The following is a 15,658-nucleotide window of genomic DNA, read 5'->3' as shown; positions in this document are numbered from 1 at the left end:
AAGTATATTATGCTTAGGTAGTGCCATTTCCTATTTTCTACGTTTCTACTTATGTTGCTTCAGCGTGCCGCTCAGTCAATAAAATATAAAGGAGTACTTTAAATATAGTAGGCTAGTAGAAAAATATATAGTAGGCTACGTGCCAAAAACTAAAAAGTAGTATATTCGATAAACAAGAGTTATTTGTTATATACACTACTATTTATCAATAAATCAAACAAACTATTACGATTCGGAAAGTCCTAATTACTACATACGAAAGGAAAAGGGAAACAAATTTTCATGTATCGGAGTCCACAGAAAGGTTCATATCAAAATTATGCAGGAAACCGTCGCAACGGCATCCATATTTCAAAATCAAGTATCTTCAGTTTCAAAAGTGTGATCGTCAAATTTATTTCGAATCAATGTTTCTCACAGTTTAATTTACGATAATTGTCAATAACCGGTGTGAATCAGCTTGCTTCGCTTGTGACTTCAAATTCGAATATTTCCAGTTGCGAAATTCGAAACGTCAAAATTCCTTCAAATCCATGTATCTCGTGGTCTAATTTACTCGAATCATGAAAAAACAGTGTGAACCAGTTTACTCCCTTCGTGACTTCAAATTCGAATATCTCGAGTTCCGAAATTCGAATCGTCAAAATTCCTTCAAATTCACGTTTCTCGTGGTCTAATTTACTAGATTCATGAAAAAACAGTGTGAACCAGTTTGCTTCCCTGGTGACTTCAAATTCGAATATCTCGAGTTACGAAATTCGAATCGTCAAAATTCCTTCAGATTCATGTTTCTCGTGGTCCAATTTACTAGATTCATGAAAAACCAGTGTGAACCAGTTTGCTTCCCTGGTGACTTCAAATTCGAATATCTCGAGTTCCGAAATTCGAATCGTCACAATTCCTTCAAATTCATGTTTCTCGTGGTCTAATTTACTAGATTCATGAGAAACCAGTGTGAACCAGTTTGCTTCCCTGGTGACTTCAAATTCGAATATCTCGAGTTCCGAAATTCGAATCGTCAAAATTTCTTCTAATTCATGTTTCTCGTGGTCTAATTTACTAGATTCATGAAAAACCAGTGTGAACCAGTTTGCTTCCCTGCAGCCCATATGAAATAGATAATCATTCCTTTCCCCAACAAGGGCTTTTGTATGTAAGTTTCTGTCACTTGTTTATGTATAAGTATGAAAACATTGTCAGATCTTCTATATAGGGGGTATTTTCTTCCTGATAAGATAGTTCGGGATAATGGAAATTAGACCAAATGGGAATTGGCATTTCACTTAAAATGGCACATGTGATTATTATCTGTGATTGACAGTTGACAAAGTGTTAGGCAAAATGGGAAGCCACCCGTTAAACCACATTGCCACGTTAAATGAATCTTGTAGCTGTCATAAAAAATTCTTGAAACACTACCATATTTTACCATGTAAACATAGTCTTGTAAGGGACACACAATATTTTTCCATCTTGCAAGGAGTTGAACAATGTGCAACTTTCTGGATCGTCTTGCTTGCTACCTGCTATTTCCCTCCCGCTGACATAAAAGAAAAACCAGTTTCGCCGCTTCCGAAACAACGGATTCTTTGGACAGGGAGGGGAAGTGCGCCAAAATACACGTTTTTAATGAGGAAGTTCACTGTTTGTCCACTAGAGTGCAGTGCTGCATATGTGGAGACACCTCCCTTGCTTTCAAGAAGTTGTAACATCTAAATAGTAAATCGAAAGATCGGATTGCAAGTTTTTTTTGCAAGTCTTGCAAAGTTTTGCAAGATTGCAAGTTTTTATGACAGCTACAAGATTCATTTAACGTGGCAATGTGCCCTTAGACCAGGTTCATAGCTACATCCAGGTCCACAATTAGTAAGGGATTAACATAATTCACGGTTCATTAATGGCATGTATGTTTCATCTGAGCGTATCTTCTGGCCCTTGACTAAATTTAAATGCTAACTAGAGTCAAAAAATCAGTCATTATCATTTCGTATATAAAATCAGATCATCATCATATAATAATAACGAGTTAAACTGTGAAATTTCATTTTTTTTTCTTTTCTGTTCACAATTTTCATGATCTGTTTCCTGAAGTAACTCATCAGGCAAGCAAAACAAATAAACCCATATGTATATATATATATATATATATATATATATATATATATATATATATATATATATAATAAAGAAATCCTTTTCATAGAAAAGAGACCACATTTCCACCATCTTCTAGTACTAAAAATCAGTTTTGTTATCTTACTCGAATACTGAATACTGGAATCGTACTTAAGGTTCATATTACTCTAAGAATGTCTTAGCGAGGATGCGAAAGGTTAACATGCAATCGTTACCCGTAGTAACTCAAGACTTAACTTAAAATTGGGAATATCGCTTAATATATCATTTACATAAAACGAAAACGAAAATTAAACATGAGCATAGTTAGAGGCTAAGTGGTCTTACAAATGCTCTGACACCTGACATTCAAATTTATAAGTGTCAGTAGTCTCCTGTAATTTATATTGAAGTTCTTGCTACCTGACTTCCAGCAAAGTCCCTGGAATCCAAGCTTTTGATCCTAAAGCAAGGATCTGCTTCTAGTTTTTCTATAAGATCTTGCAAAGCTAGCATTAGCTCTGGCCCGAAAGAGATAATTGTCCTTATTGTTTGAAGTTTTTATAGTTTTGACCAAATGCTTCATAAACATGATCTGGCTACCATCATCTTCCTGATTTCTGCTTATAGCTGCAGATGTTAGGTTCTGAAGTAAGAAAGATTGGGCTGACAGAAAAGTTGTTCATGAAAAATCTATCAAAGCAGTAGTAGAAGAAAAAGGAAGTGTCTTCTAGTTATGTTTTGATACTTGTAAACAGACGGTTACTATCCTCTGGTAGACTTTTGGGTATAACGACATAAATCCATATCGACAATGGACTGAGAATCGAATCATTGGAGGTCCCAACAACACTACACTACTTCGTATTCATTTCACATAGTTTGGAAGTCTACCGTATTTTCACACTGGGGATGCGCACAAGTCGAGACATGTCTCGAATCTTGACTCGACTCGACTCGAGTCGAGACACACTTTGTAAAATTCCAGACAAACATATTTCTCGACTCGAATTTTCGAGTCGAGTCGAGACTGCTATTAGAAATCTCGACTCGAATCTCTCGGAAATCTTTCTATAATTTTTAATATTATTTTGAAGAAATTATTCACTCAGCCTTGAAATCAATTCCAGCATTTATTACTTTACAAAGGTACAGAACGCATAAACTTAATAGTTAACATTTCGAGATTAAGATTTAATTTTCAGCTCAATTCAGTTAATTAAAACCAATAACTAATGTCATGATATTTGATTGTACTTCAAATAATAATAATAATAATAATAATAATAATAATAATAATAATAATAATAATAATAATAATAATAATAATAATAATAATAATAATAATAATAATAATAATAATAGATTATCTAGTTTGTATAAAACTATTGCGGTAAAGTGAACTTCATAAATTGTCTGAATGAGCAATTGGCAGATTCTATAGTAATCTATCAACCTATTAGTCTATCAATCTGGGATGTGATTGAACGTGACGTCAGAGCGCACCGTCCCCTTCCCGTAATTTATGGAAATTAGATGACCTTTGTGTGCTGTGCACATGTGGTACCAACTTCAGCGACCTACCAAGAATCATTGCGTCCATGCCAAGACGCTTCGCCGTTGTTATTCGTTCCAAAGGTGGACATGCTGACAACTAGGTAGGTAATGTACTGGCTGTTTTGTGCGTATATTTTAACTCATATATTTTGTCTCGACTCGAATTTCGAGACGTCTCGTCTGGAATTCAAGTCGAGTCGAGACAGAAACTGTCGAGTCTAGACACGAGTAGAGACAGAAACATATTTTCAAGTCGAGACACGTGTCGGGACAACATTTTCTCGAGATGAGTCGAGACAGGCTTAAATCTCAACTCAACTGGACTCGTGCGCATCCCTGTTTCATACGATGAAACGAAACCCGCTTATTATTATTATTATTATTATTATTATTATTATTATTATTATTATTATTATTATTATTATTATTATTATTATGTAGAAAATATTCAAGATTTATTTGTTGGTAGTGACTACTACTAATTTATTTCAGCGTTAACAATATAACTGTAAGCCATTACGTTCATAGGCGCCCTAACCTAGGGGATCACATCACGTTAACATCTGCAATATTTAAAATATTCATTGTAGCTTTGCTAATGTCGAATTGCAAACAATTCTTCTCTGGTTAGTAGCCAGGTAAATACTATTGTATCTTGCAACGTCTCGAGGACTGACATCATTGTTTTAGTCTTCAGGAAGGTATGATGGGCGAATAGAATGCATGGAATATATACTTCTTGTCTGTGTGATTGGACTCTTCTGATTGGTGGTTGAAATTGCGGCTTCTGATTGATGCTTGCAATGGCGGGCTATGTTTGCTGTCCATGGCGTTCCCCAATGTTGTTATTGAAAAGGCTAAGCCTCCATGTTTCAATGTATTATAATTTTCGCCGTTTTATTTCTACAAAATACCTCCCTTGCTTAAGATTTTTTTGTTTATGACTGCAATCCATAAATTATTGTAAATATTTATATTTGAAGAAATTAGTTGAAAGCGCTACGTAATTAGACTTTATTGTAACTAACCCCCTCTCCCTAACATTTTTTACCTTGTTGGCGCTTATCATTACATATTAGAGACAGCAATTCTTCGGATATAATTCCAGAGAAAAAAATAAGTTTTTTAAGTCAGATCAAGTATTGTTTATAAATAAAACTTTTTCTTCAGAAGTTTAAATTCAGGCATAAATAATGAACATATTGAGAGATGATGACATAATAAATGTAGGGATATATACTACATACTGTTTACCCTATAACGGTTTTCTCATCTCGTCTCGATTCTCAGAGAATTTTTTGTCTCGTCTCAAAATTTTCTCATCTCGTTTTGTAAATTTATGTAAATATTTGTGTCCTGGTTTTATCTTTATGTCTTCTAAAAGTTATCAGAATCCTTTTGCGACACGAAAGATTCACGAAGAGTGTGATATAACAACATGTAAATCAAATTTATTATTGGAATATATTGTGCAATGACTTGCATATTTTTAAACGTTGATTAATACTCTTCATTGTGTTCAGCAGTTTATAGTTTTTTTTAAATAATATAAATCTCGTAACACTAGAATAGTATTTGAAATTTAACACTTGAGTGTTGCTCATATAACGTTTTTTTTTTATCTCAAAAGTAAGAATTTTCGTCTCTCCTGAAATTTAAAGAAATACTTCTTGTCTCGTTGACAACACTTCCTGCCATTAATGACAAAGCATCTATGATGATAATAATAATGATTAGATATAGTAGATAAGTATCCCTTCTTTACCAGAGATGGAGTGAGTCGTGGGTCAATATTTGTGAGTGGGTCAACAGGACGTCACCCACTATGACCCACCACCCAACGTGACTCACTCTGACCCACCGACACACTCTGCTCAATGCCTGATAGGCAGCATCTTCTGAACGCTTTGTGAATTTGTCTACGTTTTACTTTCAAGGCCTCCATTTTGCTTTCTTTCCCATTTGATTCTATTTATTTATCTGAGATTAGTATATCTAAGTGAAAAAAGAACTTCAGACACTTTTGGCTATTGAAATTTGTAATTGTAATAATAGCAATAGGACTTACTACTTGGCCTTCGAGACACAGTCGAATTTTACAGGTTTTGTTTTTACTTTACGTTAGTTTACTTTAACTCCTTGTTTTGAGACTTCCAAATTTCGTCATATTTTACCATCTTATATCGTAAAGGTCAGATCTACTGGTATTGCAACAGAGCGGTGCTTGAGCGATTGACCGTAGAAATTCAAACTCCCAGTACTGATAATTTCAAACTCTTTAGTCAGTGGGGAGGAGGGTGTGGATCATGAGTCAGAGGTGATAATGATGGGTTTTGGTCGCTGGTGAATCAGAGTGGGTTATGGTAGGTCAGAGTGCATAACGTTGTGTACTTGATCAGAGTGGAGCACGTCGGATGGTGGGTTAGTGGGTCATGGTTCAAATTTACATATTGACCCCACGCCATCTTTGTTCTGTACTGCAGTTCTCTCCAAAGTGTTGCTCACTTCCAACATTTCATTCTATCTCTAATTTAAGTAGAATATAGTAATTATTTTAATGTTCTTGTAACTAGTTTTTGTAGTGTTTGTTGCTACTAGAATAAGTATGAACATTATACAATTTTGTTCGTTTCAGACAGAATCGCACAAACATTATGTGTTTCTCTCTGGGTATCTGTTACTCGTCTTCTATTGGAGGCACTGGTACACTGATTGGCACACCTGCTAACTTAGTTTATCTCGGACAATTTCAACAGTGAGTAATTCTGTGACCTTCAGTTGCATTCCCAGAGTGCTGTTCCTCCACTATACAAAGGAGTATTATAATAAAACTACAAAGATACTGGATATAGCTTTTAAGGCTTAATTTCGTGTGGTCAAATAAAGGCCTCACAGTTTTCTTCAACCACTTAACCATGAGTTAAATAAAAACAAATTCTGACCAAAATAAACACTTGTTATTACTAATATGTACTAGAGTTTCGGCAATATGTCCTTGCCTTCGTCAAACACGCTCTCTGATGTCTTTAGCAGATAATGTATCTAATGAAGGCACCGATATGTTTCCGAAAATAACACAGGTTAAGTGTTTGCTTTTGTTAGATTAAATCTTAAGCTAGAATGAGTAACATTCATACAGTTAATCATGTACAAATCTACAGGGTGTTTCAAAAAGAATGACCTGATTTTAAAAGTCCATATGTGTATTGATAAAAACATACTGCAAAAATGGGATAAATTGCAAAATGCTTGCAAAATCTTCAAATTTTAGCTATACTATTACAAATACTCTATGTGTCCATTATCATCAGCACGAACATAAGACGATTGCTTAATTCGTCATAAACTTTACAAGTGTGAGGCCGATTTGGCGATATCAAGGACGAATGTTTTTCAGTGCAGACGGAACAAGACGCCATCTTACGTCTGACACAAATATCCACAAAAGGCGACAGAACTTTCTTGGTTACCTTTATAAAAAGGTTTATTTACATTGCTTCGCGTAAAACACTTTCAACATATGTGAAATGCATGTATTTATTGTTATTTCACGTTATTAGAATAGATTGTTACATAGTCGATATATGGTAGAATGAATCCTGATGTTTTTGGTATAACAAAACAATTTACAATATAGGAATAATCATGTAACCATTAGTAATATTCAATAAATGCTATTCGATATTGTTTTTGTTTATACATATCTGTACATAAATAATAATAAGAAAAAACAATGTAATTGATACCATATGTATATATTTGAATATTAAGAGTCCTTTTTGAAAAATGGGTTTAAAATATTCAAATCACTGGAATAAAATGTGGTAGGCTAGGATTACGGGGGCGCCAAAGTCACTTTGCCCGGGTGAAAATTTTGCTTTGATTCGCCCCTATGTTCCGACCACACACTGTCAAGCATCGAAACTATCGTATTAAATCGATAAAATTGTAAAATTTCAACCACTGTTTTCACCATTCGTTTTTTATCGATTTCTTTAACCTAAAAGGCACAACAGTGAGAGCTAAAATTCAAAGATACAGCAGAGTAACTTGATAACAGCACATAGGAGACAGTTCTGTTTTCTGTGCGGCAAATGGTTGGAATAAATTTAATGACTTTTCTTCTAACATGATTTAGTAATTGTAATCTCTTTGCAGATACTACCCAACATCAGATGACTTAAACTTTGGCATGTGGATGGGTCTAAGCATACCAGGGATGTTAATTAATATTGCTTTAACTTGGACTCTGCTCTGCATTTATTTTTATGGCTGGCCAACGTAAGTACTTATTCTTTCTGCATATGTTATTCAAAATACAGGCTACACTGGATGTCCCAAACTTTGAGTCGCGATGGCGTTTGAATTTGTCTATCTTAGTTTTTGCAACCCTACAAGTAAAAGTGCGAAACAACATTTAGTGAAACGCAATATGTAGATTTCAGTACGTGTACATATTTTAAAGAATAACATTAAAATATACCTTTTCTTGTAAAATCACCTCCTTCATTTAGAATTTAATTTCTCTCGGGCATTTATTCCGAAGTTGGGCGTCCGTTTTCGTCAAGTTTTTTCGCTGTTATCTCCTTTCCACACTTTCTGCAATTTGTTATTAGGTTCATTAATCCGTGCTCTTCATAAACTTTTAAAAGATTTTGCTCGTTATCAATGTATTGCTTCACAAATGTTAAAACTGCTAGTTCATTGCCCTTGTACATTCGCCATGTTGATAACATAAATGCTCGTTTCTTTCCCACAATGCAACTGTTCGGTTACCTTGCGCCAAGTAGTTCCTTCCGCTCGCCGTATAGTCCCATGTTTATAACCGCTTATATATAACAAATAAACAGATTTTTCGAGACTCTTATATATTATCAAGCACACAAACGATCAAATTATCCATATCTTTCCTGTAAATTTTAAAAATTTCGCTGCAAACGGACGCCCAACTTTGGAATTTAACCCTTATCTCGGATCCATCTCATCATTGTATTTTTAAATTCTGTGATTATATCATTTTTATTTACACTTAAAATAATACGCAGCTAACATTGACTACCTTCTTTCAAAAATGCGCCTGAAACAGTTACTTTTCTTCTCCCTCTTCTTCTATTAATACGGCCAATGAACGTCCCACAGGAAATATTAGGGAATCAATATGGCTACCAGACAGATAAGTACATGAGTGTTTCACTCTCACCTTTTTTTCAATTCTCCATTTTTAAACAATTTTACTTATAGACATTTTTAATAGTTTGATACAATCTTTAAGTTACTGAGAAGTTAGAACAATTTATATATAGTATGTCTGGCCCCACTACCGTCCGTTGTTCGTTACAATTTTTAGTGTTAGCAATTTTATTTCAAACAGGCTATTCGTCCTCATCGACGGACCACTTTGATTACAGCTCATATTGTAATTTTTACATCACTTTTAATACTGAAGCAATTTTATTAATGAAGTCGACATGGCTTTATGGCTGCGACTCTAATGATAAACACTCAAATATTCTGAATAGCATAGATTAGTAAAAATCAGTGCCGTTCCATTATATCTACAGAGCTTCATAAAATTTAAACATGATCTTTAATTTGTTTGTTCCTTTCTGTGAATCTAACGATAGTATATTCCCGTTATATTTAGGTCCAAAGTGGACACATGGAATTAGGTATCCAAATGTAACACATATACATTAATAAGTAAACTAATGTACTTCTAATAACAGTAATAATAGCAAAATAATAAATTAGTATAATTTGATACTTTTATTCAATTATGACCTATTCTTATTATAAAGAATTTGAAGTTTCTTTTCATATTAAACCATTTCTGTACGTAACTTACGTTTTTTAAAAATTAATTCCTTATTACTGACAAGATTGTGTTGTGTGACGTATGAAATGAATCGTTAAAGTTAGTGGCGGATCTAGAAGTTAAAAACTGGAGGGAGCAGGCAAAACCCAGACTATGATAGATATGAGTTTACTATAAACTTTCAAAAATATATAAATAATAGTTTAAATTATTTTTGTCTCTCAAAAGCTGGAGGCCTAGGCCCTATCCCACCCCCTGGCTAGATCCGCCACTGATTAAAGTTAAACTGCTGCAAGCCACACTTTTATTGTTTTCCACAAATTAACGTAAAAGTTATTGTAACAACTTTGAGAACAATATAGCTGTTTCCTTTCTCACTAGAACTTCAACTGCCATCTCTTGGTGGTTTAATGAAACTATGGCTTACGTTTGTTTTATCTTAAAGGGAGGAGAGGGAGATTATATATCGAAGTGGAAGATGGTTTATATACCAATCAAAAGCACTAATGACACCTATTACAAAATTGTAATAAAAAATTTCCGAATGCATATACTGTGCGAGTTATATGAATATACAGGGTGTCCAGAAAATCCGTTTCCACCCCTAGAAATCGAAAACGATGAGACAGATGCCAAAGCAGGAAAACACGTGTTTGATCGTTTTAACAGTACAACGTATCAAACCAAAAGGTGTTGTCCAGGGCCACCCGCAGGGTCTCAGGCGGGATCCAACTCAAAAATTGCAAAAGGTAAGGGGGCCAAATAGCATATCGTTGGAAACCTGTTCGGAAGTGAAAGAAAAGGAACAAGTCTCGATTCTCTAAAATTACCTTGTGCAAAATGATCTCCGTTCAAAATGTCAGCAAAAACGTCATTGTGAAGTCTATGGCCACCCCCAAAAGGGTGACATCCAGAAGTCCTAAACGGCAGAAGTCCTAAAAATATAGGCACTAGAACGTAGCTAATTCCAACAGTAACAGCTATATTTGTATTACTAAGATTATTATTATCACTATCTGTTCTGCACTTATACACGAATTACATAATACAACATATTTCATTCTAAGAATCAATTACATAATTAGTTAAGAAATTCGTTTCTTTCGAATGGAGATACGAGAATCCCAATACAAATTCCTAAACAAAAATAAATAAATAAATAATGTTTAAAAAGCATATTTTACCAGACTTCTGAAACCAAGCAAACATTCAGAATTGCAATATATACTGTGCGGGGCGTATTTTATTAAGAGTAGGACAAAAATCCACCAAAGTTTACTTAATTACGACAAAAGCTCACTAGACATTTCACGAGTGAACATTAAATACCAACTGTATACATAAAGAACGCAGTAAATTTAAAATTGAACAAAGAACATTTATTATGCAATACAGTGGGTGACATTCATAAGTCCTAAACGGCACAATTCCTAAAAATATAGGCACTAGACCTAAATTTTAGGTCCTGTGCCATTTTTGCAGAAATTAATACATAGTCATTTAGGGGTGTAGCCTGCAAATTTTTCTAGGGGAGCAGGCTTTTTATATATTAAAAGCAAATCAAAAGTTTATTTCCAGATTACGAAAGCTTCAATAAGACAATAAATGTATACATATTACACATGTATCCTCGTCGCCAAAAGTGCCTTTACATCGCCGTGACGGGTATGTGACAGCGCAGTACTCTAAAGAAGGGGTGGTTGCATAAGAATTTGTGATTAATTTTGAAGAGTTTTTATTTTGACTAGGAAAATAACGTAGGTATAGGGAGTAAAGGCACAGATTTGAAGCATCAGTGCACTGTCATCTCTGAAAAGATTCGTATTATTGCCTTATATGTTAAGTTAAACACCACAACATCTGTCACTGATAGCGTAGATCATCTTACCTTTAAAATTGCCTCTGTAACCTATTTGTCCATACATTAATCTCCAGACATGATGTATAGAGAGGAGAAAGAAAGAGATACAACATCTGTAAGATTTATGTAATTCACTAAGGGACTATAGGAAACGACTAAGCTAATTACTGCTACTAGCACTTTTTAATCTTCAGGGATTTACTACGACATGTTCGCAAGACATTATTCTAAGTCCTAAATCTGTGCGTGAATTATTTCATTCGCCTCACTGTAATTATTTTAGAATGGAAACTGATTACGCTGAACGTGAAAATGTTTCTCGTAAAGCAAGGGCCGTAATAAATGTAAATAAGGTTCTCATTATTATATAAAACACATAAGTATTTATTCCGTGTATAGAACAATATAATACAGTAACTAAGCAACATCATAATCACTAACGCCCGCAGGATTTTTTCCAACGGGTGGAGGGGAAGTCCGATATAGAATTTTTCGTTTTATTCCCTATATATATTAATAGTCATAACATATATCATTGATAGCGTATATCGTCTTTCGCCACTGTAGCCTATTAGTCAGAACATTCATCTCCAGACATGATGTCGAGAGAATAGAAAGAAATAGATATGAACAGTGGTGTAACTAATTTTACTGTGCCCTGGATCGATCGATCATCGATTTACTCATACTTCCCCAGGCCCCTTGCCACAGGTATTTCAGCTGCTGCGTTTTATATAGGTTCCATGTCAGAAGGACCAAACAAAAGGGCAAAGACAGAAAGACCAGAGTAAAAAGGGCCCTGCGTCAAATGAGCCCGGGTCGACAGGGGCCCCGCTACAAAAGGGCCCGAGTCAAAAGATCTCCGCAACAAAAGGGCACGAGTCAAAAGGCCCTGCGTCAAACGCACTCGGGTCAAAAGGGTCCGAATCAAAACGCCCCTCATAAAAAGGACCCGGGTCGAAATATCAATGCAACAAAAGGGCCCGAGTCAAAAGGCCCCGAATCAAAACGACCCTCATAAAAAAGCCCGAGTTAAAAGGGACTCCGCTACAAAAGAGCCAGAGTCAAACGACCCTGCGTCAAAAGGGACAGAGTCAAAAGTGGCCGAATCAAAACGCCCCTCATAAAAAGAGCCATAGCCAAAAGGAGCTCGCGAGAAAAGGATCCGAGTCAAAGGGCCCTGCGTCAAATGAGCCCGGGTCAAAAGGGGCTCTGCTAAAAAAGGGTCCGAGTGAAAATGACCCCACATCAAAAGGGCCCGGGTCAAAAGGTCTCCACAACATAAGTCCCGAGTGAAAACGCCCTTCATAAAAAGGAGCAGAGTCAAAAGGGGCACCGCTACGAAAGGGCCCGAGTCAAACGGCCATAAGTCAAAAGGTCACGGATTAAAAAGGCCCTATTCAAAAGAGGCCAAATCAAAACGCACCTCAAAAAAGAGCCCGGGTCAAAAGGGTTCCACGACAAAGTTACCTGAGTCAAAAGACCCTGCGTCAAACGGACCCGGGTCAAATAAAGCCGGAGTCAAACGGCCCCGCGTCTAAAGGGCCCGGGTCGAAAGGTCTCCTCAACAAAAGGGCTGGAGCCAGAAGGCCCGAATCAAAAAACCCCTCATCAAAATGGCCATAGTCAAAAGGGTCTCACGACAAAAGACCCGAGTCAGAAGGACCTGCATTAAACGCGCCTGGGTCGAAATGGGCCCCGTTACAAAAGGGCCCGAGTGAAATCGGCCCCACATCAAAATGGACCTGTTCAAAAGGTCTCCACAACAAAAGTGCCCGAGTCAAAAAGCCGTGCGTCAAAAGGGTGCTGGTTTAAAGGGCTGGAGTCAAAAGGGGCCGAATCAAAACGCCCCTCATAAAAAGAACCCAAGTCAAAAGTGTTCCACGACAAAGGGACCCGAGTCAAAAGGCCCTGCGTCAAACGGACCCGGGTCAAATAAAGCCGGAGTCAAACGGACCCGCGTCAAAAGGCCCGGGTCGAAATATTTCGTCAACAAACGGACCCGAGACAGAAGGCCCGAATCAAAACGCCCCTCATCAAAAAGGCCCGGGTCAGAAGGTCTCCGCAAACAAAAGGGCCCGAGAATCGTTTGTTAACACAACGCAAAAATTTGAGATTTAGATAGCATTAATAAACATAACAATTATAATGATGTCTGCAGAATTTTTGTGTATACTGGTACGGAATGACAACCAACGTAAGTAACAGAGGCGACTCTTGAAGGAAGTGACATTGGTAAAAATTAACATTTTACGAACGCAATCCACAAGAAGTTAACTGCACAAATGTATGATGGAATTTCATTTACGGTGGAAAACATTAACGGTCTCAAAACAAAAGATCAAGCAAAACTAGTGATGAGCGCAAGAGTCTTGGTCTTGCAGTTTTTGCAAGAGTCTTGCATGCAAAACCAAGACCAGGAATCCCGATGCAAGACCAAGACCAAGACCAAGGAGTGCAAGACCAAGACCAAGACCAAGACCACACCTGCAAGACAAAGCCCAAGACCAAGACTCTTGCGCAAGAGTCTTGCACAAGTACCGGTTCGGTGGTATAGCAGTCACATGTGGTTATACGGGTCCCTGGTTGGATTCTAGCATGCGCCATGGAAACCTTTTAGTGGGCAAACACCGTGTGCGTGGGTTTTCTCGGCAGAGACCTCCATGGGCCGGGCCTTGCCCGAGGACCGAAGCCCGGCCCTGCCCATGGGCCGGGCCTTGGGCGGGCGGATTCTATTATTTCTTTGGGTCGGGCCGGGCTTGGCGGTCCGACACTAATTTCTTTTCAGGTCGGGCCGGGCTGGGGCCGATTAATTGCAATTCTTTAATAATTATTGACATTCGTTAAACGATAATTAGAATAAAGGCAAACGTTGAAGTGTGCCCGTGAAAAATGCTACAAAATGAAAATTTGAAAATTTATCGAGCCCGGGCCGGGCTTGGGCCAAGAATTTTAAAAAAAATTATCGGGCCGGGCCGGGCTCGGGCCGAAAATCTCCAAAACGTTTCGGGTCCGGGCTGGGCCTGGCCTACGTACATTCGGGCTGAATTGGGCTCGGGCCGAAAACTTTGGCCCGTGCAGGTCTCTATTTCTCGGTGTTTTGATGTTCTCTCCTACTTTCTTCAATCCACTATTTCATTCATTTTTCATGAATACCGTCTCCCTTAGCCTCGATGCATAATCGTGGGACGTTAAACTAGATATTTCGTTTCGTTTCAAAACATATTAGTGGTGTTTTTCTTCCAAAACTAAAGTGAAATGTAGTATTGAACATTGGTAATACCGTACACCATAGGTGTCGACTACATTGGTATGGCCTTGGCTCCCATACTCAAGCATCCGTTGGCGTGGGAGACCCGGGTTCGATTCCCGGCGGGAGCTCATGTGGTTCGGATTCCACGTTAATCAGTAGGTCCACGTCTCATATGGCCTCGCTGCTGAAAGGGACGCTAAACTAAAATCAACTCAACTCAACTCAAGCATCCGTTGGGAATTTTTGTGTGCTCATAAAATTAATATCGAAATAACATTTTCATGACATTGAAAAAACTTAATACATGTGACCGCAAGTTTGATTTCATGGGCGGATGCTTATACGTTGAATAATTGTTTATCAATATAACTTTTAGCATCCTTAGGTATACAACACATCGAGGATTGAGCGATATAACGTTATCCTACAACAATAAATCTATGTTATAAAATTGAAAGTGACTATTTGTGTGACTCCAAATCTCTTGAACCACCCAACCGATCTCGATCAAATTTTCAACATAGATGGAGTTTGTAGATGGAGTTTGAGCCTGGGAGTGTTTTCATCATTTCACTTTGACGGTAAGCTTAGGAGAGGGGAGAAGGGGGAGTTATAGAATAATAAATAATACTTAATAACTTCAACCAAACGAGTAATCTCGATCAAATTTTTAACGTAGATGAGGTTCAAGCCTGGAACGTTATATGTCAGTTCAGTTTGATGGTAGAACCTAGGGGGAGAAGAGCGAAAGGGTATATATATATATATATATATATATATATATATATATATATATATATATATATATATATATATATATATACTTAATAATTCTTGAACCACCTGACCGAACTCGATCTTATTTTAAGATAGATGAGGATCGGGCCTGAGATGGTTTCTGTCATATCACTTTGATCTTGAAGTTTAGGGGAGAGGGAGAGGAAAGATATTTAAAAATGATGGAAAATGACCGACATTGAAATGGAATCTATAGTTTTGGGGACCGCTAAGGTAAACAACGATACTTCCGGTGCTGTTTAAATCAAAATTCAGCCCC

General features: G+C 36.9%; 1 protein-coding gene across 1 annotated transcript in view; it reads left to right on the top strand.

Moving 5' to 3' along the window:
• The window catches only part of LOC145692725 (solute carrier family 13 member 2-like), a 117,745-nt gene that overhangs the window by 62,228 nt on the left and 39,859 nt on the right, over positions 1-15,658 (top strand). Inside the window, exons 6-7 of the mRNA XM_081768150.1 lie at positions 6,308-6,427; positions 7,831-7,953. Coding sequence (XP_081624276.1) covers positions 6,308-6,427; positions 7,831-7,953 — 243 coding nt within the window. The remainder of the gene's footprint in view (positions 1-6,307; positions 6,428-7,830; positions 7,954-15,658) is intronic.

The sequence above is a fragment of the Thermobia domestica genome, chromosome 8, assembly GCF_964235325.1.
Source record: "Thermobia domestica chromosome 8, izTheDome1.hap1.1, whole genome shotgun sequence".
Taxonomy (NCBI): Eukaryota; Metazoa; Arthropoda; class Insecta; order Zygentoma; family Lepismatidae; genus Thermobia; species Thermobia domestica.
Note: the sequence above shows the minus strand (reverse complement) of the source record. Positions and strands in the feature narration are given on the sequence as shown.